The sequence below is a fragment of the Macrotis lagotis genome, chromosome 1, assembly GCF_037893015.1.
Source record: "Macrotis lagotis isolate mMagLag1 chromosome 1, bilby.v1.9.chrom.fasta, whole genome shotgun sequence".
NCBI classification, from domain to species: domain Eukaryota; kingdom Metazoa; phylum Chordata; class Mammalia; order Peramelemorphia; family Peramelidae; genus Macrotis; species Macrotis lagotis.
The window spans coordinates 591,594,395-591,620,903 of NC_133658.1; the positions used below are offsets into that span (position 1 = coordinate 591,594,395).

General features: G+C 37.3%; 1 protein-coding gene across 1 annotated transcript in view; it reads right to left on the bottom strand.

The window, feature by feature from the left end:
• Positions 1-4,579: 4,579 nt before the first annotated feature.
• The window catches only part of RBP1 (retinol binding protein 1), a 42,611-nt gene continuing 20,681 nt past the window's right edge, over positions 4,580-26,509 (bottom strand). Inside the window, exons 3-4 of the mRNA XM_074214885.1 lie at positions 5,495-5,596; positions 4,580-4,841 (exon numbers count right to left, since the gene is read on the bottom strand). Coding sequence (XP_074070986.1) covers positions 4,788-4,841; positions 5,495-5,596 — 156 coding nt within the window. The 3' untranslated portion in view covers positions 4,580-4,787. The remainder of the gene's footprint in view (positions 4,842-5,494; positions 5,597-26,509) is intronic.

Sequence of the window (26,509 nt, forward strand, 5' to 3'; positions counted from 1 at the left end):
AGAGCACATAAGGAATTAAAGGAAACATAGGAAGAGTTTCCTGAGGTGATCAAGAATGACGAAAACTGAGCCAAAAGAACAATGTTATGTTTCTTCAATAATGCTTCTGGAAAACAAAAAGACAGCTAAGTTCTAATTTAATGCAATAAACCATCTTGATTGGAGAGAACAGATGAAACATCCGCATGAAATGTTGCAGGAATTGTAAAATTCAGTAGATTATCAGTTAATTTTGTTTTATCTCTTTTTCTTGATTACAAATGAGGATTCATGGAGGGTAAATATATATAGGGAAATGATCATAATGTAATCAAAAACAAAAAAAGGATGCAGTAAAAATAGAGGGGAGGAAAAAAAGGATCACATAGGCAGCAGCTACCTCTTTTCCCTTTGGGAAAAACTCATCTTGATTTGTTCAGAGACTTCTTAGAATGAAATTTTTTCATGTCTTTGAAACCTTCTTGATCCTCATTAAGCTAAACTCCAAAAGTACTTACTTAATCATCTGTATCAGTAACCTGTAAAGTGAGAGTGCTTGGTTCAAATCTGTAGTCAAGCAAAAATATTACTTGAAGAACAAAGTAATGTGATGAAAATAATAGGTTTAAAGTTAAATGAGCTCTGCCCCTGGAACAGGACTCTGGGGCTCTGACAACATTCAGATCCTGATCACAGTCTAAGCCCCCCCCCCCCCCATAGAACAACAGGGCCCCCCCACCTTGGCCCTGTGGCAGACAGGGGCACTTATGTTCATTCACACACCAGGAGGGAGGACAGAATCTCACACACTGAGACCCTTGTGGGAGTGTCCCAAAAGCTCAGGAAGCACCCCCAAAACAGGCTTAGGCTGGGAAAATGAACAAGCAAAGAAACAAGAGGAAGACCGTTGAGAAATATTTTGCAAATGAGCCCAAGAAGGATCAAAATACTCAGTCTGAAGATGAGGAAACACAAGCTCCTGCATCTAAAGACTCCAAGAAAAAAACAGAAATTGGGCTCAGGCTATGATAGAGCTCAAAAAAGACTTTGAAAATCAAATGAGGGAGTTAGAAGAAAAACTGGGAAAAGAAAGGAGATGCAGGAAAAACATGAAAATCAAGTCAGCAGCTTAGTCAAGGAAATCCAAAAAAATGCTGAAGAAAATAGCATGCTAAAAAACAGCTTAGGTCAAATGGATACAACAGTTCAAAAAGTTATTGAGGAGAAGAATGCTTTAAAAAGCAAAATTGGCCAGATGGAAAAAGAGATAAGAAAACTCTCTGAGGAGAACAAATCCTTCAGACAAAGAATAGAATTCAGGGAGATTGATGAATTTAACAGAAATCAAGAATCAATACTTCAAAACCAAAAAAATGAAAAATTAGAAGAAAATGTGAAATATCTCATTGAAAAAACAACTGATATGGAAAACAGACTTAGGAAAGATAATTTGAAAATTATTGGAATACCTGAAAGTCATGATCAGGAAAAGAGCCTTGACATCATTTTCAAAGAATTACTACAGGAAAATTGCCCTGATATTCTAGAAGCAGAGGGCAAAATAGAAATGGAGAGAATCCACTGGTCCCCCCAAGAAAGAGATCCCAAAAAACCAACCCCCAGGAATATTATAGCCAAGTTCCAGAACTCCCAAGTCAAAGAGAAAATATTACAAGCAGCCAGAAGGACACAGTTCAAATATCATTGGAGCTGCAGTCAGGATCACACAGGACTTAGCAGCAGCTACATTGGAAGCTCGTAAGGCTTGGAATACAATATAATAGAAGACAAAAGAGCTTAGAATGCAGCCAAGAATGAACTACCCAGCAAGGCTGAATGTCCTCTTCCAGGGAAAAAGATGGACTTTCAATGAACCAGGGGAATTTCAAAGGTTCCTTTTGGAATGGCCAGAGCTGAACAGAAGGTTTGATCTTCAGATACAGGACTCAGGTGAAGCATGGAGATTGGAGGAGAGAGGGGGAATATGAGGGACTTAATGAGGATGAACTGCATGTATAGAAAAATGATACTGATAATATTCATATGAACCATCTCAGTTAATAGAGCAGGTAGAGGGAGCTTTTATAGTTGAAGCACAGGAGAAAGCTGAATTCAAAGATAAAATATGGTGTAAAAATGGAGTCAATAAGAAAAAAAGTGAAATGGAATGGGAGAAAGAAAAAAGGAGAGGGGGAATAGTCCAGGCTATTTCACATAATAAGATTTTTTTTTATTACATTGAGCTATTGCAATGATATGGAAGGGGGGAGGCAAGGGGGAATGAGGGAAACTTTGCTCTCATCAGAGATGGCTAGGAGAGGAAACAGCAAATATACTCAATGGGGTATAGACAACTGGAGTAAGAAGGAGGGGGGAGCAGGGGGAAGGGGTGGGGATGTAAATAAAGGAGGAGAGGATGGACCATGGTGGGACAGTGGTCAGATATAACACATTTTCTTTTTTTACTTCTTGCAAAGGGCTGGGATTGGATGGCCTGCCCAGGACCATAGGGCCAGGTGGATTCTGGGCCTAAGGGGTGGTATGGGGGCTCAGGGCTTCTTGGCCCCAGGGCCAGGGATCTGTCTGCTGCACCACTCAGCGACCCTACAGCAGAGTCAGAGTGAAAGGAGAGAGAAAATATAGTACATGGTAGTGGAGAAATAAGAAAGGAGGGAGTTGCGATCAGCAATGGCAACGTTGGGAAAAATATGGAAGTAACTTTTGTGATGGACTTATCATAAAGAATGTGATCCACTCATGACAGAGTTGATGGTGTTGGAACAAAGACTGAAATACACTTTTTGTTATTATTATTTGGGGGAGGGTGCAGGGCAAGTGGGGTTGGGTGGCCTGCCTGGGGCCACATAGCAGGGTGATCATTGGGTGTCTGAGGCCGGATTTGGACCCAGGTGCTCCTGGCTCAAGGGCCAGTGCTGTCTGCCACCCAGCCACCCCTACTATTCTTACTATTTTATTTTATTTTGGGTCTTTTTTCTTTCTTCTTTTTGGTTTTTGCAGGGCAGTGGGGATCGGGTGGCTTGCATGTCACATGGCTGGGTGATTATTGGGTTTACGAGACTGGATATGGACTCGGGTGCTCGTGGCTCTAGGGCTGATGCTTCGTCCATTGCACCACCTGGCCATACCTACAATTATTACTATTATTTTTTTTAATTTTAACTTTTTTCTTCCCCCTTTACTTTTTTGCCCTAGCAAGTCTATCTATATTCATGGGGGGAGGGGTATTTTGTTTACTTGTAAACAAGTATATCTTATTAATGTAAAGAAAAACATTTGTACAAAATGAGAATAAAAAATAAATTTAAAAAAAATGAAAAAAAAAAGAAAATGTATGTTGGGGGTGCAGCTAGGTGACGTAGTAGATAAAGCAGCAGCCCTGGAGTCAGGAGTACCTGGGTTCAACTCCTGGTCTCAAACAATAATTACCTAGCTGTGTGGCCTTGGGCAAGCCACTTAACCCCATTTGCCTTACAAAAACCTAAAAAAAAATGAATGTTGAAAATTATCTTTTCATATAATTGGAAAAAAATTGAAATAAATTTAAAATAGAGACAAATGCAATCAAATTAAAAAAAATAAGGGGGGCAGTTAGACTACATGATTTTTTAAGGACCTTTTTAGCTCTAGAGACAAGGAGGCCACATCTTCAGTTGGGTAATTGACTTTCTTAACTCTTTTTTTCCAAACTTTCCCATTACTTTCTCCCAGTCACCTAGGCTTGCAAACTCAGTGACATCTCACTCACACTTACCTGTGATCTCCAATTTGTTGCCAAGTTACATCATTCCTACTGTCCTTCTCTCCTTTCACATAGCCTGAGGTAGACCCTATTTCCCTCACACCTGGACTATGATCTGCCTGTCCTGAGACTCTCCCCCATTCCCGTCCATTCTTCCCTCAGCAGTCAAAACAATCCTCCTTAATGAGATCTAACCATGACACCCCCTGCTCAACAAACTTCTATGGCCTTCTGACACCTCCAGGAACAAATAGAAAAGATTTTAAAACTTTTCAAACTTTACCCTTTCCTTCCTTGCTTCCTTTTCTAGCTTCCCTTCCATATTTCCTTCCTTTCTTCTGTTTCTTCATTCCCTTTTCTTCCCTTCCTTCCTTCTTTCCTTCAATAACTTAAGTGCTTCTGTGTCCTCTTATGATCTACCAGCACTGATGTTATGCCATTTCTTGAACATGATAGTCCATCTCCTAAATCTGCCTGTGCCCTTTTGTCTCCCATGCCTGGAATGTTTTCCCTCTTCACCTCTACTTCCTGGCTTCCTTGACTTTTCTCAAGACTATCTCAAAACCTTCTTTCTTCTGGAGACCTTTCCCAGGTCCCTTCACTGCTGAAATTGTATCGTTTACCACATACATACATATACATACAAACATACACATGTGTTTGCATGTCACCACTACCATTTGATTGTGAATACCACATGTGCAGGGATTAGTTTTGCCTTGCTTTGTATCCAGGTAACCTCACACAATATCGCACATATGGCACATAATAAACAATTAATAAAGTGTTCTTGGCTGAGAGTTCAGAAAGAGAAAGAAAAATCTGTATACAAGAGAGTCTTCACTTTTTTATGTCTGGCAGTGATAATGTTTATTTGTGACAATTTCTTTTTTAATAAAGAAAATATGAAAAAAAGTGAGGGATTAGACTCTGATGACAGGTGCACTGGAACATTTAGGTTCTCTAAGTGGTCAGGCATTCCTGGCCCTTTAATAGCAGGAAGTAATGCGGTCAGACAGACATTTCAATGCTTCTTCAGATGCCAAAGTCACTGTACTTTCTTGAAGACTTGCTTGCATATGACACCTTGTACCCTCATTTCCTGGAAAACAAATATGATGCATAAATATCATTATGATGATTCTCATTTTACAAATGAAGAAAATGAGGTTTAGGAAAGTGAAGTGATTTGTTCACAAGCTCATGGTTAGTAGTTAAGCTGAGATATCTGACTCCAAGTTCAGTGGTCTTTCTCTTATACCAAATTATCTCTCAAAAGGAAAAGTTACAGCTTCTGGGCCTTGAGTTACATACCCAGTGAGGTGATCCTTAGAAGACCAGGAGAAAGAAGTCTTTCTCTCCACCTGATGCAATCTCAGTTCTTTGCCCTCTGAAGCTCAGGCTGGTGTTAATTTTAGTTTACATTACTCAGTTATCACTAATATGTCATCTAGGAACCTATACAACTTAGCCTCTGATAATGATTACATTTGGATTATACAATTCCATCCCGAAGCAAAAATTTATGTATTTCAGAATACATAAAGCAAACATAAGGAAGTTGAAAGCAGAGCTAATGTAATTTATCTGCCGCCTGCCTGGCTTCCCTACTTTCAAGACAAAGTGAATGCATTGGCAATTCTTGATTTCTACCCCCTTCCAACTTGGCCACATATCATGTAATAAAACTGCTACTGTAGGGGTGGGGGGGGGACTAAAATAAAAACAAAAAAACAAAGGTACTTAGTCACATACCAGATGCAGCTCATTGCCTTCAATCCACTGTGTCCACCCTCGGCCTTCCTTCTCACCTTTTTGTACACACTGAAGTTTGTCACCTTCCCAGCTCACCTTGGTCTGCCAAACAAACATAATAAGTGAGTAGAGGGTAAATGGAGGACAGAGTCATACTGGGGTTCAAATTCCCCTTTTATCTACTATTCATTAAAGGAATTCTGTAACAACACAATGGCCATTCTAATTATCCTTTCTAATTAAAAAGCCTAAATCATTTTTTAAAAAAATTTATGAAGCATTCCAGAAATTTCATTTAAAAGTAACAATTAGTGATAGAAAAAAAAAGACCCTGCTGCTAGAGGTTGACCACCTGAGGATATGCAAAAACTGAGGAAATGAGAATACCACAGGGGTGAAGGAAGAATTTCCAAACTTTAGTATTCACATTAAGAAGTGGTGGTGGTTGAATAAACAATCAGTGAGTGTTAAGGCTATTTGTGCTTTCCTGCATGATTGCCAATGGTCACACTTCTGAGAAGTAGCCAGTGTCTATCTTCTGTCACTTTGTTTAATATTCATTTAGTACCTAGGTATAAGACACTGTTGAGCACCAAAAGGGCTTAGGAATTCAAAGACAAGCAGGGTAAATATGCAATTTACTTTTAGTCAAAGAAAGGAGAAAATACATATGCACAAATACCTTTAAGGAATAAAAGATGAACAACAAGAAAGAAAAAGTACATTTTATAATGGCATAAGGGGGAGTTAACAACAAACTGCCATGAGAATTCAGAGGAAAAGATCATTTCCAGTTCAAGGAATAGGAAAGAATTCATGGAAGAAGTGGCATTGGAGCTGGGTCCTGAAGGATAGATAGGATTTTAATCAGTGGGAGTGAGAGGAAAGAGCATTTCAAAAAAAAAAAAAAAAAACTGAAGTGCCAAGAAAAGGCACTTTCAGGAAATAGTGAGAAATCCACAAGTGACTGAAGGAGTTAATGAAAGTAAAGGCACAGTGGATAGAGCTCTGGGTCTGGAGACAGGAAGACTCATCTTACTAAGTTCAAATATAGCTTCAGACACTTACTTCTTGTGTGACCCTTGGCAAATAACTTAATTCTATTCACCTCAGTTTCCTCATCTGAAGAATGAGCAGGAGAAGCAAACGACAAGCCCTTCCAGAATCTTTGCCAAGAAAACTCCAAAGGGGATCACAAAGAATTGTACATGATTAACCAGCAATAGAAGTAAACTAGAAATAAATTTTAAAGATGACTGAGTAGCAAAGAATTTTCACATTTTTCCCCTGGGTCTCATTTACCACCACCACCACCCACCATCACATTCTTTTAAATGGAGCTACAATTGTGATAACTCTGGGAAATGCTGTAGCTAAAGATTATTTGGACTTTAGTAAAACCTTTAATAAAGTATCTTACACAATTCTTGTGGAATTGATGGTTTCATGTGGGATATGCAACAATAAAATAATTAAAGTTAGATAGATTTGGAACTATTGAAATGGCTAGAATTAGAGTAGTTAATGGTTCAATGTTAAACTGAAAGTCAAATACTTTAGAGCTTGGAATACAAGTAGAAAGGACCAAAGAGTTTTTATTTTATTCAAAAGGAACTCAGCAGTCTAACTGAGGATACCACCCATAAAAGAAGGTACATTGGAAGAGCAGTTGACAAGATCTGGAACTCTTAAAGAGTATCAGTGGATGTGACTTCTCAAATCTCCTGAGAGACACTAGGATGAATGTTTGGTCCCATGCTGTTTTTCACTTATAACATTGACTCAAATAGAAGCACAAGATGGCATACTCAACAAATTCATGTCACAAAAAATTGTAAGGGATAAGTAATACAATGAATGATTGATCAGTCATTTAAAAAATCTATTATGCATCTACTATGTGTCAGACATAGCAGACACAAAAAGAGGTAACTGTCACCCAGAAGGAGCTTATAATCTAATGGATCAGTACTGATATCCAAAATGATCTTGACAGACTGAAACACTGTGCTGTATCTAATAAGATGACATTCAGGAGGGAGAAATATAGCCTTATACTTGAGTCCTTGAAATCAACTCTGCAACTCTAGAATGGAAGGAGGCATACTTAGAAAATACTTTGAGAAAGATGAGCAAGTTTTAGCAGACTCCAAGCTGAATATGAGTTAGTAATGTGATGTGGCAATCAACAAAGCCAATGGGATCTTGGCTTGCATTAAGACAGAAATTTTGTTGTTCTGTTGTTTCAGATTCTTTGTGACTACATTTGATATCTTTTGGGCAAAGATCCGGAGAAGTCTGTCATTTTCTTGTCTAGGGTAAAAGAACTTGCCCAACTTGCCACACAGTTAATAAGTGACTGAAGTCATATTTGAATTCAGGAATGCAAGCAGAGCAATCTATCCACTGTGCCACCTAGCTGCTCTGAGAGAAATAGCTTTCAGGGATAGGAGGCAATAGTTTATACACAGTTTGTCCTAGTCAGACCACTTCTGGAATATTATGATCAGTTCCACATGGTTAAAGGGCTTTGAGTCCCTGCCTGAAGATCTGAAGGAGAATCTAGGTATATTTAGCCTGGAGCAGAAGATATATGAGGGCAATGATAGCCTTCTTCAAGCATCTGAATGACTTTCTTATAGAAGAGGGATTAGATTTGTTTTATTTGACTCTGGAAAGAAGAAATCAGAGCAATTTCTAGAAGATGCCAAAAAAATAAACACAGGTTTAACTTCTTTTGGGGGGGGATTTTTTTTTGCAAGGCAATGGGGTTAAGTAACTTGCCCAAAGTCACACAACTAAGCAAGCATTCAGTCTCAAACTGGATTTGAACTCAGGTCCTTGACTCCAGGGCCAGTGCTCTATCCACTGTACCACCTAGCTGCCCCCAACACAGGCTTAATTTCAGAAAAAATTTCCTAATAATTAGAGCTTAACCCCCCCCCAAAAAAATTAAAAAGAATGAAGTTAAGGGGAAAGGGAAAGAAAAAGGGAAGGAAAGAGAAGTAAAAAGGAAAGGAAAAGAAATGGGCTATTTTGGATGGAGGTAGATTCCTCTTTAAGTAAGATGGGGTGCTTACTTGTCAAATATTATAGAGGAAAATCCTTTTTGGAAATGTATTGGACTAAATGACTGGCAAAATCCTTTCCAATTCTAAAATACTGTGATTTATATTTTTGGACATGGTCAATCTGAGAATTTATTTTGCTTGACTGCATATTTAATATAAGGGTATCCTTTCGCCTTTTTCAGATAGGTTACATTAGAAATAAGAATATGAAGAAAATTAAACTCTCCCCCCACACCCTTCCAAAAAAAATTTAAAAAACCAGTTTATCAAAGCAGTTTTAAATGCACAGAACAAGGTTTTTTTTGAATTATAAAGATTTTATTTCTTCTGAGTTTTACAATTTTTCCGCAGTCTTACTTTTCTCCCCCCCCACAGAAGGCAATTTGCCAATCTTTACATTGTTTCCATGTTATACATTGATCCAAATTGAATGTGATGAGAAATCATATCCTTAAGGAAGAAACATTAAGTATAAGAGATAGCAAGATCAGACAATAAGATATCAGGTTTTTTCCCTAAATTAAAGGTAATAGGGGTGGCTAGGTGGCACAGTGGATAGAGCACTAGCCCTGGAGTCAGGAGTACCTTAGTTCAAATCTGACCTCAGACACTTAATAATTACCTAGCTGGGTGGCCTTGGGCAAACCACTTAACCCCATTTGCCTTGCAAAACCTTAAAAAAAATAAATTAAAGGTAATAGTCACAAGGAGAAGTTTTAAAGGAATCACAGATGAATAAGACAACTTTGAAGGATAAATATTGAATTTATTATATACAATATATAAGAGTTTCATACATAATTCTTTTTGCCTTCTATTTATTATGTCTTAAAAGGTATTTAAGTTCAAAATAAAAATATTCAATTCTTTAAAATCTGTTTTTCTGCTTCCTAATTTTTAACTATGAGCAAAACTACAAAAATAGTAAAAGTACTACGCTTTTCCCTCTAATTTTTGCTGTGTTGCTTTTTCAGTCATATCTGAGCCTTTGTGATCCCAATTTGGAGTTTTCTTGGCAAAGATACTGTAATGGTTTGCCATTTTCTTCTCTAGCTCATTTTCCAGATGAGGGGAATTGAGGCAAACCAGGGTTAAATAATTTGCCCAGTGTTAAACAGTTAGTAAGTATCTGAGGCTGGGTTTGACCTTACTAGGATGAATTCTTCCTAGTCTAGGGCTCCATCCACTTTGCTACCTAGCAGGAGCTAATGTAAACTAACTTCTTAAGGCTGGCTTGCTATTGACATATGGGTGGAGAAGATCCTAGTGAAGGGAAAAGGCTATCTATGTCTAAGACACTTAAGCATTTAAGTCATTCAAAAGGCTTTGAAAACCCTATAACAGAACCCAAATGAAACTAGTCATATTCCCCAAACCAATCTGGTTTTCATTCTCTGAATTTAAAAAAAATCATCCAATAACCCATTATTTTTCGATAGCCCATTATTCTCAGGTTCCTAGTATCTGAGGTGAGTTTTGGCCATTTTAACTGGTTCTAGATCTCTGAACCTCCTCCTGGTCTGTTCCAGATCCATTCCATGTCTTCTTATCTCAGACTATCACCTCTCCCTCCTCCTCCTCCCCAATAGACATTAGGATTCTGATCTTGGGTCCCCCAACTCAGAAAAATGAGATTTTTGTCTTATCTTTCCCAGCAGTATTGCTCCTGACCTAATTGTGGCTTGTGTTCTATTGTTTCACCTACTAGAATGTCAGCTCCTTGTGGGTAGGGACTACCTTGCCTGTTTGTGCACATTTTACAATTAAAGAAAGTAATGTTAATTGATTTCTCCAATGTTTCAAAATGTATGAGGCTGGGTTTGAACCCAGGTCTCCTTGACTACAAGTCCAGAGTCCTATTTTATTTTCTGGGTTTATCTGAGGGAAGGAATGGGGAAGAGAAAGCCATGTAGAACAAGAAGTTCTGAGTGTTCTAGGAAAAAATCTAAGTCTTTCCATTTTTCAGCAATTTGGATTTTCCTATAGCCCCTCTCCATGCTGAACCCCTAGACTGGCTTTCTCTGCCATGCTCTATGCCCAGGCATCTTCATTTCTTCCCTTCCTCAAGGTCCTTTAAGGTGTTGTCCCATTGGAATGCAAGCTCCTTGAAGGCAGGAACTGTATAACTTTTAGCTTGTATTTGTATTCCTAATATTTAGCACAGTGGCTGGCACACAATAATTGTTTTTTGGTTTGGGGTTTTTTGGGGGGGGGTTTGCAAGGAAATGGGGTTAAGTGACTTAGCCAAGGTCACAGCGGTAGGTAATTATTAAGTGTCTGAGCCTATTTTGAACTCAGGTCCTCCTGACTCCAGGGCCCATGCCCTATCCACTGTGCCACCTAGCTGTCTCCCTCACATAATAATTGTTAATGAATGCTTATTGACTTGACTGACTAGTAGATACAACCACAACACCCAGGAGTCAAGTCAGGGAAGATATTGAAGTCCAAAGACACTGAGCAGTAGCCCATTCCTCTGGGGTAGATAGGAGTTGAAAATCAGATCATGGAGGTTAAAAGGGACAGCATAGGAGCGGCTAGGTGGTGCAGTGGGTAGAGCACCAGCCCTGGAGTCAGGAGTACCTGGGTTCAAATCTGGTCTCAGACACTTAATAATTACCTAGCTGTGTGGCCTTAGTCAAGCCACTTAACCCCATTGCCTTCAAAATCCCTAAAAAAAGGGGGGGGGGGCAGCATAGGAATCCCTATGATATAGAGAAGAAATTGGTCATTATGGTGGGGTAAAGAAGGGACAAAAAGTAAATAGTAACCAAAGTCTTGCCTCAAAAAAGTTTGATGAGGGAAGAAGTCTTAAGGGATAAAGTTCTTTGCTTTCTCCCCTTCATCCTTTTTCCCCCTGTCACAAAGCAGATTCTTTCTTTTCAGGACTTGGTCTTACATAGAATAGAGTGACTCATATACATTACTTAAAGGAAGACTCCTTGCCTATGTTCCACAGTGTCTAAAATTATTTTAATTCAAAATTAATAATAATTAATAAATAAGTATCCCTGAGAAGCTCAAGGGAGACATTATCAGTCATTCCTATCTTAAGGTGAAAGCTTATGTTGCCCAGGTTTAGTGTCTATAGGGCAGGAATATACTTTGGGCCTTGGATGCAGTAGAGGAAAACACTTAGTGTACAGGAGAGGTGAGACTGAGGTCTAAAGCAATCCCTGGTAATTAACTCATCAATAGCCATGAGTGTGATGTAACAGTGGAAAAAAAGTGGATTGGGAGTCAGGAAATTGGATTCCAATCACTGGCTCTGTCAATAAAGAACTTCATGATGTTTCAAAAGTCTCATCCCATCTATAAATTAGGGGCTGAATTTGACAGGCTCTAAGGCTCTTTTCAACTCTAATATGTGATTACTATATCCCCTCATTCCCAACTCCTCAATCTTCTCCATAACCAATTTCTTCTTGTTCCTCCATACCATCCCCTCAGTGAATATCTATGGTCTGAATGGAGATGAAGTTTTGAGTCAGCTTAGCAATAGAATTTCTAAGAAAGACATTCTTAACCTTTACTGTGTCAAGGATCCCTTGGGCAGTCTAATGAAAGCTATCAACCCTTTTTCACATAATGTTTTCAATGCAGAAATAAAATATATAGATTATAAAGAAATCTAGTTAGCAAAATATATATATTTATTTATTCATGAAAGGGAATAATATATAGTTTACATGTATTGCTGTTGTTCAGTTGTTTCAGTCACACCATATTCATGACACCATCTGGGGTTTTCCTGGCAAATGTACTGAAGTATTTTGCCATTTCTTTCTCCAGTTCATTTTATAAATTAGGAACAAAGTCAAACAGGACTAAGTGATTTGCCCAGGGTCACAAAGCTAGTAAATGTCTGAGGCTAGATTTGAACTCAAGAAGATGAGTCTTGATCCCAAGTCCAATGTTCTACCCTCTTCAGCACTTGCCTGTTTATACACACACACACACACACACACACACGTACCAAAAAATAAGATCATGGAACTTGGATTAAGAACTCCTGATCTAGAGTATCATAAGACTGAGTTTAGAAGGAACCATAGCAGACACATGGGTCAGTCCCTTCATTTTACAGATGAGGAAGCTAAGACCCAAACAAGGGAAATGACTTTTTAAGTGATAAAGATGAGATTCAAATTCAGGTCCTCTGACATCAAATCCAGAGAGAAAGAAAACTGAGAAATAGACATCTGGAGTTCACTGGCTCCTTGGAATTCTTCTGACTTTTAGAACTATCAAGGATAATAAAAAGAGCATTGGATTTGAAATCAAATTCCCATCTCTGCCACTTTATCCCTACCCAACTTCTCCTGTATAATGCCATAGATTAGACCCTCATTATTTCTTGCCTGGATAAGAACTTCATAAATACTATCCCTGCCTCTTCCTTCTCCAATAATTCCTTCATGCAGCTGTCAAATATATCTTCCAAAATACAGCTATTATGTTAATCTTAAACTCAAAATCTTCTCTTGCTTCTAGGATAAAACAAACTCTTAAGCCTGGCATTTGAAGCCCTCCACAAGCTGGTTCAAGTGTGACTTATTTCACATAACTCCCCTTCATGCATTATATTTTACAGCCAAGACAATTTATTATAGACATTCTCCTTTCATTCCCTTTCTCATATCTGCCATGTCTGTGCCTTCTCAAAAAATGTCTCTCTCTTTATGAAAATTCCCTCCTCAATTCTACTTCTTAAAGTCTCTAGCTTCCTTCTAAGCTCAGGTTAGGTGTTAAGTCCTGTGAATATTCTCCCTTTTCTCCTTTCTTCCTTCTTTCCTTTTTTTAAAATTAACTTTCTTCAATAATTCTTTCCTCCCTCTCTTCCTTTCTTTTCTCCTCCCTCCCTTTCCTACTTTCTTCATAATTTCTCTTTCTTTCTCTCCTTCTGCCCTTCCTTCTCTTCCTCCTTTCTTTCTTGGCCTTCTTCCCTTCCTTCCCCCCCTTCTTTTCTTCCCTCTTTTATCCTTTACTTTTTCCTATTGGTCCTTCCATTCTTCCTTCCTTCTTTCCCTTAATGACCTTGGTCAAGTCATTTTCTTTCTGAGTCTTAATTTCTTCATTTGTAAAATGAGAGGGTTGGGCATCACTAATACTATCCAATTTCTGACATTTTATGATATTCCTTTTTTTTAATGACTTCCATGTTTTATCGCTTTGATCCAAAAACATTCATGTATTAGATCTTTGGATCAACTATTGCCCTCTACTGACTGGATTAAAGCATGCAGAAATTATGGTCTGAACCCATAATGAGCAGATTTTGAGGTTAGCGATTTAGCATAGTACCCCCTCCCGCCCCTGACTCAAATCCAATTTATGTGCTTGTTATGACACCACCTCCCTGATGTCATGGTCTTTTTAAAAAATGAAGGACAAACATTATTATTATTAGCACTGGCTAGAAAATGCTGAAGATTTTGGTTTGATCTATGAATTATCTGGTTTGTCTTTCCAGTATGATTCTCTATCATGGAAAAATTCTTTCAGGTTCATCCAGACATCCAACAAATTTTCACCATCAATCAAAAGGAGAATCAGACACAAAAGTATCAATGGTTCTCTTATCTCCTAAAAACAAACAAGCCAATATTATCCCTACCAACAACAGTAACAAGGACAACCACATCCTAAATACTTTGTCTTCCACAGAAGTCTTCTTGGATACTTTTATTAGTAGTGACCATTCCATTTAGACTTCATATAGCATTTGTTTTGTTTTTATCAAGTAATGGGGTACATTATTTTTATCTGACTTTGTATTTTTACTTTGAACCAGACTAAATACTATGGGGTCAAGAGGCTATGTCTAGCAAATTTTGTACTTTTTCTGGTGCCTAGTCTTGTGATTACTAAGTGATATTCACATAGTAAATGTTTAACCAATGTTTGTTGAGTTAAATTAAAATTTAAAAGTATTGATAAATTGACAGGGAGTAAGCTGAATCATTTTGTGAGCATGATGACACATTAAGTCTGGAATGGGCAGAAGAAAAATTAGATAATTCCTGAACTAATCTTACATTTCTACTTTTATTATACAGATTAATTTTTAAATTTTATCTTGCCTTGATTAGCACTATCAACATATATATATGTATACATATACATATATATATATTGGGTTGTATGAATCTTGTTTATAAGAATACAAAAACTTTCATTTATCAATAGTCAGAATCAAATTTTTATATAAATACCTAGTTTTAAGAACAAAGTATTAGCACTGTGAATTTACTAATTGCTTACTAAGCAATTCAACTAAGATTTTACATACATACATTTATGTGTGTGTGCATGCATGCGCACATACATACACACACACACACACACACACACACACACACATATTTTCCTGGATTATTAAAACAAGAATGGAAATTACAGCTCATCTAGACCACCTTTCATTTTATAAATGATGAAACTTGAGACCAGGGGTTAAGTGATTTTCTCAGAGTTAAATATCTAGCTAGTGGCAGAATTTAGGTCCCAACCCAAGGCTTCTGATTCAGTCCAGTATTTTTTCTATTAATACAGGAAGAAACAAGAGAATCATAGAAATCATAAAAAACTCAATTTATTCACTGATAAAATGAGAATTGTGGACTACACAGTCTCTCAGATCCTATAAAGCTATGGATTATGTAAGATTATGCAGGAAGAAGATTATATGATGTAAATGATGCATACATGTATTTAAAAACTAATTATTATAAACACAAGTAGTGTGAAGGATTTGGTTCTATGGGGGAAAAGCAAAACCCAAGAACACTGCAGTATCCTGTGGCAAGGAAGAGATTAGAGACTACAAATGATATCAAGGTCAGGTGATTAATATCCAAAAACTTCAAAGTCTATTGATCAGTTTAGCTCAGAGGAAAGAAATAGATCAACAGAACATCAGGCTGGAAGTAAGGGAGAGACTATAAGGAGACAATCTTGAGGAGAGGCATCATTTAGGCCAACATTCTTGGTACTGATGTCATGTGCCCTAATATCATTGTAGAACAATGAGTAAAAGTGTTAGTTTTACCACCAAGAGCAAAGTTAACCACATAATTCAGCTTGGTTAATTTTCTTTTGTTGGATCAACCAAGAAAAAAATAGAGGATAGGAAGGCAGGATAAAGATCATCCAAAGCATAAATATGGTCGCAGGTTTGAAATCCAAGATGAGGTTAAATTTGTGAGGTCAAATAAGGAGTATGCCTTATCTGGAAGTCACAGAATTGGGTGGGGGGGGAGAGATGAGAAATCTCATCCAGGTTCAGGATCAAAGAGCCTAGAGTGGGAGAATATTTCAAGACTGCATTCCTGAAGCCATATAAAACCAAGTTCAATTGCCAAAGGGAAAAAACTTCCTGCTCAAGGTCCTGGTTTCCCAGTCACAGAGTTAGGAATGCAAAAAGTATATAATTATGAAAATAAAAGGTACTTGGAAGAATGGATCAGGAATTTTTCCCAGAAGGTGATGCTAGAGTTAAACCTTGAAGATAAGGGTTGGGAGAAGTAAAGAAAGAGAATGAGGGGATTCTAAATATGGTGGAAAACATACAAATGCATAGAGGCAGGAATTAGTAAGGTGAATGGGGGAAGCAGTTAGTAGGTCAATTTGACTTGAGTACAGAATGTGTGAAGGGATTTACATAGTATAAAATAAAGCCACAAAGGAACATTGTTGCCACATTGCTGATGGCTGAATGCCAAGGAAGGAATCTGTCTTGTTCTAGAGGCAATAAGGATCTATGGAAGGCTTCTGGAGTAGAGAAATGAAAAAGTCAGATATATTTAGGAAGATCATTATGATAGCTGGGTGGATGATGAATGGAGAATGGAGATGGGAGGCAAGAAGACTAATTAGGAGCATATTGTAATACTCCAGGAGAGAGGATAATGAGGGCTTGAACTAAAGTAGTGGCAATGTAGGTGGAAAGGGGGTATTAAATGCTATGGGAAGAGTAGTAAACAGATCCTGAGATTACAGAACCTGAGTGGGAAGTGGAGCCTTTAGACTACTAAAGTCAAGAGGTGACTTAATCTGCTTAAGGCCACAAAATTAGTAAATAGCAGAGACAAAATCTAAAGCTAGTCTACATTTCCATTGCTTTTTCTATAGCATGTGACATTTCTGTGAACTAAGGAGGTCTTGCCCTAAGACAATACTTTAGAAATATTTATTGAGTTGATACTTTTGTCCTGTGGGAAATAAAAGTTAAAATGAAATAAAACCCATATGTAATTTCACTAGCCTAATCTCCTCTAAAAATGTGAGATGCTTTCTGAGCTCCATCTTTTTTGGGGGGGGTTTCTGATTGAACTTGTTCATCAAAGCTGGCAGAAAAATGCATATAGCCATTGTCCTTTCTTTTATTAAAATTTAGAAATTCAGAAAGGGACCCTGCATGAAGTCTACCAAACCTTGAGACAAGAATCACTGAGACTTTGCCTTCCATGAGAAACTTAATTAGTCTTTGTTTAACTAGAATATTTGTTTAGTGGCTGCTAACAGATAGTTACTACTAATCTCAGAATGTGATTTAGCTCAGATGACTTACCACCTTCAGGCATTGTTCCACATTTGATTTTAGTGAAGGCAGAAGATTTTTTAAGTCTTTTATTCTCTTTATGCTTTTGAGAGCAGGGTCATGTTTAAAGGAACATCACATTCAAATAAGAGAAACTATAGCTCTGAGACTTAGGAAGAAGACTTTGTAATATCCAGTAATAATAAGATTATTCTCCCTCTCCCATCACCAAGATGCACTAGACAGTCTCTTAAGTGGTCCTTCAAATCTTGAGGACATTGAAAACATTTAATATACAAACTGTCATCAATGCTAAATAGAGGAAATCAAGAGAGGAACAAAGAGTCTTTTTTGTATTTTGGAGCCCTTTAATGATGATAATTAGCTAGCATCCTAGAGCTAGAATGATCTTTAAGAAACCAATAGGTTCAATTCCCTTTCTCCAAATAAATGAAGCATTAGTATAACTGCCCATTCTCTTGGTAAAGAGATAGAAATGTTACATTTTCCCTCAATCACTCATTTTTTTTTGTCACACAATTAGGTAATTACTAAGTGTCTGAGGCCAAATTTCAACTCAGGTCCCTGACCAGGGTCAGTGCTCTATCCACTTCAACCACTTGTTTCAAATTTCACTGCCTCATCCTGTTGGGAACAGTATCTTTTGGTGGGTCCACTTGAGTTAGGACAGTCATTTGTTGGAAGGCAATGTGAGCCCCCCCCCAAGATGTTGGTGCTCTGGATTAAAGTTTCTGTCACCCTGTGCTAGTTTGGGCAATAGGCCCAAACTGACTCATGGCAAATTGCTTGGATGTAAGGCCACATGTGATTCTTTGAGGTATGATAGATGATTCTCCAAACTTGCCTTACATGCACCTTCTGGCCCAGTTTCTAAATTAGATTTAATTCATACTTGTTGATATGAATTTTTAAGTTAAAAAGGATATTATGGCACATCTGGTCAAAATTCTTTAGAATCCAATTTCTTGGTCCAAGTCCAGTCTTCCCAAATAAGAACTAGAACCCGGTTCTTCTGACTACTTCTTCATTGAGGAGGAAGACTAAATACAAGATGTCCCTAACTAAGGAGGTGCTACAATTGCCCAATGGCTATACTTTTAGCACTCAATCCATAATCCTTTATCAAATAGCCACTAGATAATAGGCACTGTATTAAGTTTTGGGATTACAAGACCAAAGAAGAAAACAGATCTTTCCCTCAAAAAGTTTACATTCTAATAACGGGTATAAAATGTAGACATTTAAGGATATACATACGTGTGTATGTAGCTACATGTGTGTGAATATGTATATACATACACATAATTGATACAAAATAACTACAAGGTTGTTTGAGAAAGGAATTACCCAACAACTGGGTTGGTGATGAAGGAAATCAGCTAATGCTTCATGAAGAAGATGATACGACCTGAATCATGAAGGAAATTCTGGCAAGGTGGCAGTGAGGAGGGAATGACAGAGGAAGAACATTCCAAGTGCAGCAGAGTAATATCATAGAAATGGAAAATGGAGGGATTTTGTGTAACAGCAATAAGAATATATGAGGGGCAATCACATAATTGGTAGATGGAAATGATATGTAAAATTACTGAAAAGACAGGAGGGCTCCAGATTGTGGAGAGATTTAAATGCCAGAAATCTAAGTTTATATTTGATTCTAAAGATAGTAAGAGAACCACTGGGATTTAGTGATGTTAGATATATACTTTAGGAAAATCACTGGCAACTCTTGGGAAGGGTGATTTGAGGGAAAAAAGACTAGAGGTAGAGAGATATATAAAAATATTGACAGGTTGGGTTTTTTGTTTTTGAGGTAGCCAAGAATGAGAATCTGAGAGGGTGCCTTTTGGGAAATAGCTAAACTAATTAAATTTATAATATGTGATAGAATACTATTGTGCTATAAAAAATTATGGTTTCAGAAAAACTTGGGAGGTTTTTTGACCTGATGCAAAATGAAGTGAATATAACTAGGAAAAGAATGACAAAAACACTATAAAGACAAATAAGTTTGAAAGACTTAGGAACTTTGATGAGTATTATGCCTACCATGATTCCAGGGACTAATGATAAGACCTGCTATCTACCTCTTGAGAAGTGAAAGACTTAAGAGGGCAGAATTAGAACTACACAGATTTTATATATATATATATACATATATATATGTATATATATATATATATAAAACAAGGTTTTTGTTTTTCTTTCATTCTCAGTTGAGGGAGGAGGGAAGATGGAAGGGAAAGAAGGCGGAATATTGCTGACTGTATGTTACCTATCCCCTGTCAGCGAGGTGATGTACACAAGTGGGAAAGACATGATCACTGTATGCATATATTTTGCTCAATTATGCTATAAGGACTTTTATTTTCTTCTAAATTTTTAATAGTGAAGTGGTTGGAACAAAGGAGTAGAGTTTAGTAATAGTGATTTCAAGAAAAAGAGAGCCATTTAAACACTTTTAAATACACAGAAAAGAAGGAAGTACCAATAAGCCAGACAGTTTTGAGTGTTATTTATTGAGTTTATTAAAAGTATGAAATGAGGGGCAGCTAGGTGGCACAGTGGATAAAGCACTGGCCCTGGAGTCAGGAGTAACTGGGTTGAAATCCAGTCTCAGACACTTGAATCATTACCTAGCTGTGTGGCCTTGGGCAAGCCACTTAACCCCATTTGCCTTGCAAAAAAATAGCTTAAGAAAAAAAAGTATGAAATGAAAATTTGTGGGTTTATGTACAACCCTTTTTTTGTATTTTACTGTATATGTGGACATGCTCCTTTTTGGGTCTTTAAGTTCAAAAAGAAAGTTTCAAAGACAACAAAGAAGAAGTCATTAGATTTAACAATTTAGAAATGATTGATGTTTTTGAAGAGGGTAGTTTAAGTTGAGTGATGGGATAGAAAAGTCAGATTTTAGAAAGTTAGTCATAGAATAAAAAGAGGAAATATAGGTATTGAGTAATATGAATGATTAAGAAAGGGAAAAGGATAGGATGATAGTTAAAAAGAATGATGGGTTAGGGGCAGTTAGGTAGTGCAGTGGATAGAGCACCAGCCCTGAAGTCAGGAGGATCTGCGTTCAAATATGGTCTCAGATACTTGATATTTGCTTAGCTGTATGACCTTGGGCTTAACCCCATTGCCTTGCAAAAAAAGAAAAGAAAAGAAAAGAATGGTGGGTTATGCTAAAGTTTCTTTGGACAATTTCAAAATCATCTAAATACCAGATTTAGATGAAAGATATTTGGGTATAGTTTTAAGAGTAGGTAAAGAACTAATATAGAAAGGCAAGATTAGACAGAGGAAGGGATGATAGTGGGGGTAATATGCTAGAGAAGATACAAGGATAAGACAACAAGAATGTATGTGAAAGGATTGGTCTTGGCAAGGAGAGTCACCATCTCTTTGGATTCTGTAGTATAAAAAGATTTGGCTAGTGATGATGATGAGGATCTGTGACATGAGGAAGGAATAAGTTCTCAGTGAATGGCCTAAATTTTTTTTTTCCATGAAGTATGAAATAAAGACTTCAGCTGAAATAGTGCTTTAAAAGATTTGAAGAGAAAAGGCTTGGAATAGCTGTTGTGGTAAGCAAGATAGATAATTATTCATGGAGAAGTAAAAGAATGCCTTGCTGAAGGGTCCAGTTGAGATTAGACAACAAATCTGTAGTAACTATAGTCAGCACACTTGTTTTCTGTTAGCTCCAAAAGAAAAGGGAGAAAGAAAGTAGCTGATAAGAGTATTCTACCAATCAAAGTTGGGGCTTGGAAAGTGAGTAATACAAGGACAAGAGAGCAAGAGATTCCAAAGTGGAGTGGTTTGTGGAGTTTAATTGGTTCACTTAAGATTTGCTTGATTAGGAAGTAGACCATGACCAAAGCAAGGGTGATAGTCTTGCAAAGTACTGAAGGTGGAGGGACTGCAGGTCATGGTGAGGATTAAAATGTTTCAGAGTAAGGCAAAAATAGAAATGATAGGAGTTTATGATTGGAAGAATTTTAAGCTTCTCAGATGGATATGAGACTCCAAAGATCCCCATTTCTGCAAATTGCAAGTCTTCTCATCCTTCATGATTCATGTCCATTTCCCCCATAAATTCTCAAAGTACTAGAGAACTTTGTCTAGTTCTTTTAATATTTTGTTGATACCAATGCCAAACTTGAATGATCCAACATTTTATCATTCCCAATGCTATGCTGGAATTACATTTGTGGTAGGATCCATTTTATAGCTATGAATTTCAGTTGGTTTCTTCACTTTAAAAGAAAAAGTATTTCATTTTCTTCCTTCAAACTATGATCAACAACTTCCATTTCTTCTAATGCTGATGGCCTTTATATGATGGAAATACTCAAGGAGAGCTTTATGTCTGTGTGCTATGGATCTTTACACCAGTTGATCTGTCATTTATTTATCACTATTGCACTATAATCAATCACAATAACCTTCACCTTAGTGGAGCCCTGGAATGGACCTTAGAAGTCCTTGTTCTTGAAGAGGAAAAAACAAAACAAAACAAACAAAAGCCAAAACCAGGGTCCTGAGATTCCCTCAATGTCTTAGCCTGGGTTGAAGGATGTTCCCAAGATTAGTGAATCACAGGATTTTCATCTTTATCCTCTACATAGTTTTTGGTTTTAATTTTATTTTATTTGCTAATTCTAAGTCCTAGAAACCTAAATGCAAGCTTGCCCAGATGGTGTGGAGAAATGAAGAAGTTGGGAGAAAAGGAGCTGACTAAACCTTGGTAAAATTATGTTGACAAAAGCTTGTTTTAAGTCTCTCCCTATCCTAGTCTCTACAGTCTGTTGCTTCCCTTTTACCTTCATTTGGTGTTCCTCCTCCCATCCATTTTACATCACCCCAGCCAGTTCAGTGCTATATATTTTAAGGAATTTGAAGGGGGGAGACATGAAATATAGACTTTCTAATAATAATATTTTTAGATGCATAATAGTTAATATAATGCTTACATTCTCCTGGGTAAGTGGGGCAGATTGGAGAGGGAGAAAATTTGAAACTCAAAATTTTAAAAACTGAATGCTAAAAATTTTTTAATTAAAAAGTAATATTTCAGGCATTGTAGCACACCAAAAGAGGAGATAATTTTGGGCAAGGGGACCTTCCTAGGGCTCTATATACTATATAATTGACCTTAACTTCTTTGTCTGTAGGTACCTCCTACCCTAGAGGTGGCTGAGAATAATGCAAATAGTCACTTAGCAGTAAAGAAAATGAAATCTAGTGCCTCCAGGAAAAGCTCAAAGCATTGAAATTGCATTGAAAGTCTAAGAAGCATCAATATCACTGGGCCAAGAATGAGATTACAATCTGGGCCTCTGATACCTAGATATCAAACTGGTGTACCTCCTTCTTTCTCTTCCTTTTGCCCTTACCTTCTTCAGCAAACAGTGCTAGAATCCTATGTCATATAGCAATCTGATTCCCCAGGTCACTCAGAGAAAGACAGGTGAGAAAGGAGAAAATGTAAAGCTGATCTAACTTTTCTGTTAAAACTACAAAAGTGGCTAGGTGGTGCAATGGATAGAGCACCGGGCCCTGGAATCAGGAGTACTTGAGTTCAAATCTAGCCTCAGACACTTAATAATTACCTAGCTGTGTGGCCTTGGGCAAGCCACTTACCCCATTTGCCATGCAAAAGCCTAAAAAAGAAACTACAATAGCCCAAATATGCCCACACACTTGTGCTTTCCTAGCAACCTTTCCAGGAAGAAAGGCAATGACAGTCCAAAGAAGACAGATTTACTTAGAGTTGGATGAATGACATATCACCTTAGCCATCATACTGCTCCTTTGCTAATTTAAAAGCAGCAGGAACCCAATGATGCAGAATATCTGGTCTGGGATCAGTGACACAGAAAATCTGGTCCTCTGTAACCCATATGCAGGAAGTTCATCTCTGGAGAAACTATATTCAGACAGTACAATAATCTGAAAAGTGACAGTCAATTATGAGATATGACAGACATTTCCCTCAAACTAATTTCTCATTGCTGCCTTTGGTTTAAACCTCATGAAATGATTGAACCTTGGGTCTGATATAAAAGTCTATAAATTCTATATTGGCACACCAACTTCAAATATTCTAATTTCTAGTAGTTCAAAAATAGTCAAAGGGCAGCTAGGTGGTGCAGTGGATAGAGCACTGGCCCTGGAGTCAAGAGTACCTGAGTTCAAATCTGAATTTAGGCACTTAATAATTACCTAGCTGTGTGGCCTTGGACAAGCCACTTAACCCCATTTGCCTTGCAAAAAAAAAATGAATGGTAAAAACAGTCAGTCAAGATGGTTACAGACCCTCCACATCTTAGGAAATGATTTTCATGAATTATTGATATAAATTTTTAAAAAACTGATGAAGAACTATAAGAATTTGCTGTGTCAAAAAAAACCCCAAATATCTGGGGCAGCTAGGTGGTGCAGTGGATAGAGCACAAGCTCTGGAGTCAGGAGTACCTGAGTTAAAATAAATCCACCTCAGAAACTTAATAATTACCTAGTTGTATGGCCTTGGGCAAGCCACTTCACTCCATTTGCCTTGCAAAACAATAAAACAAGCAAACAAACAAAAACCAAATATCTGATGTCCAACATCTAGCACTTTCTCCTTAGTTAAAGTGATCCTCAGATTACTGTCACTCTATATACACCATGATGACCCCTCACCTTTCTGGGGTTCAGTTTCCTCATTCGTAAAATGAGGCAGTTTGACTAGATGACTTCTAAAGTCTGTTCTAGGTCTAAATCTTTCCCTATGATCTCTAGATTTGCTTGACATTCTCAGACGACAGACCAATCTCACCAGACCTGTATCTGAAACACTTCCAGTTTGATAGGACCTGGCAGAACCTGGCTTAACTATCTGAAATACAGGATCATTTTCACATAATAATGGGGTAAGGACGGACACACACACACACACATATGTGTATGTGTATATATATATATATATATATATATGTATGTATGAATGTGTATACACATTTGTATATAAACACATATATACATATATACACTTTACACACATAATACAAAGATACATAATACATATACTCCATGCACACATATATTTCAAAGACCATTCCAGTCTCCTCTATTTAGCCACTAAAGCAATCTTGCATTTAACAAAATTCTATACCAGTGCCTGACAAGAAATTACTGTGATATAGAGAAAGTTTTAGTTCTTCTATCCAAAGGGTATTTGATATGTGAATAAGCTGGTTCCCCTTCCTTTGATCCTGATCCATTCAATTAATTTGAAATCTATTAATGATCACAGTTCCCACCCCCAAAGAACTTACCATCAAGTTGGTGGGAAGAGAAGAAGGAATAAAATATATACAAACATAAATGTTACAGTTAAGTAGCATGAAAAATACATAGAAGAGATGAGAGAAGAAAAGATGATTTCTGGTTGGTGGCTTCTGCGCCAGGTGTTCCTTTTTGAACCTAATGGTCTTACAATCCATTAGGGAAGGGTGTGTTATGGTATCAATCTCAAATTGGTCTCTTCAGGTATGCTCAGTGGACTGATTATGAATGTACTTCTAATATACTACTCCTACCATTATAACATTACCATCACCATTATAACCCCTGCCTGGCAGTCAATTGGTATGTGAAATACCAAAGAGAGAGGTTAAACCTCTTGACTGAGGGCTTTGATCTCTGACAAAATGAAAAATCTCCAAGTAGGGTTCATACTTTAGGAGATAAACAAGATAATGTGTGTAAAATTCTTAGCACAGTGCCTGAATATAGTAGACTCTTATTGTTTTCTCCCTTTCCTTCTCCCTCCCACTCAAAACCTTAACTTTACTCTGATTTAGCTTCCTCATCTATAAAATGGGAATAATAGCACTTAGCTTCCAGTATTGCTGTGAGGATAAAATAATGCTTGTAAAACATGTTGTAAAACTTAAAGTAGTATGTAAATACTATTGTTGTTTATTATTATTATTGTTATTTTTTTATTATTATTCATGATCATAGTAGAATTGTTACTGATATGTGTTAACTCATATCACAAATAGGCCCCTAAACAGAGCTATTTTGGGGGGGAAGGGGAGACTAATCAGCAAGTATGACAAGTTCCAATGATTCTAAGTCAGCAACCATTCTTGTTTCTCAGTGCTTCTCAGTTTTAGCTTAGTTAGTTCACTTGATGTGATCTGTCAAAGAGAGGGGACACATTTCTCCCCTAGTATAAGGCTTTGCTGCTTCCACAATGGTCGCCAGATTTCTTGCCAGACAAGCATTTTGCGACAGAAAATCCAAACCTGGGTGGTAAGAGGTGAGCTCCTACTATGCAGGGTCAATCATCAACATCTGAAATCAATTACTTCTGAAATCTGTGTTCAAAGGGTAAAGAAAAAGATAGTAATAATCAATGCATGGAGATCAGTGATTGAGAGTGGTGAAAAGTGCCCTGAAATGAATGGAAGTGGAACATAGCAAGACCACAAGACCACACTGAGCTAGAAGCCCAGGGCAACTGAAAGCAGGGGGAGATGGAAGTAAACCTTAGAAAACTGTACCACAAATGGATTTTTTTCCTCAGAAAAAGTGTTCTTCCATTAAAGTCTTAGATTGTTTTTTTCTTTTGCTAAGTGAAAAAAAAAAAAGCAATAAATGGTTTCCTTTAGAGAAACTGAACTGACTCAGAGCTTTAAAAGAGGGAAAAAAATTCAAAGTCTCTAAGCCATTCACCTCTGCTGCCAGACAGGGATTCCATCCAAAGGCCATTATTACCTCCTGCATACAATAAATGACATCCTCTGGGTATGCTAGGGGACTGAGTATATCACATAATTAAGGATGTTATTAAGTGTCCCTTAAAATGTTTGACAGATGGATGGGTCTGGGCATAGGACTGGTGAATACATTACCAAGCATGTTCAGCTGAGGCAGGTTGGTTACAAACAATGAAGGTGTTTGTTTTAAAACAGATGGCCAACACTAAAATGAATTAAAGGGATTTAGAAATATGTGGCCAAAGTAACTAAATTGTGCCAGCAATACCATTACTAGGCCCCTCCTGCCAAGAGTCAAAGGAGATGAAAAAGGCCCTTGAGTACAAAAATATTTATATATAGCTACCCTTTCTGTAATATCAAAGGCCTGGAAATGAGGAGTTTATCTATCAAACGGGAATTTCTGAACAAACTAAGAGCATATGAACATAATGTAATAAAATTATGCCGATAAGTGATGAAAGGAAAGTTTCAGAGAAATTTGGGATGATTTGTATGAATTGATGGAGAGTTTAGTGAACTGAATCAGGAGACTAATTTGCATATAACAATAACACTATAAAGTCAAAGACTTTGAAAGACTTCAGAACTCTGATCACAATATAAT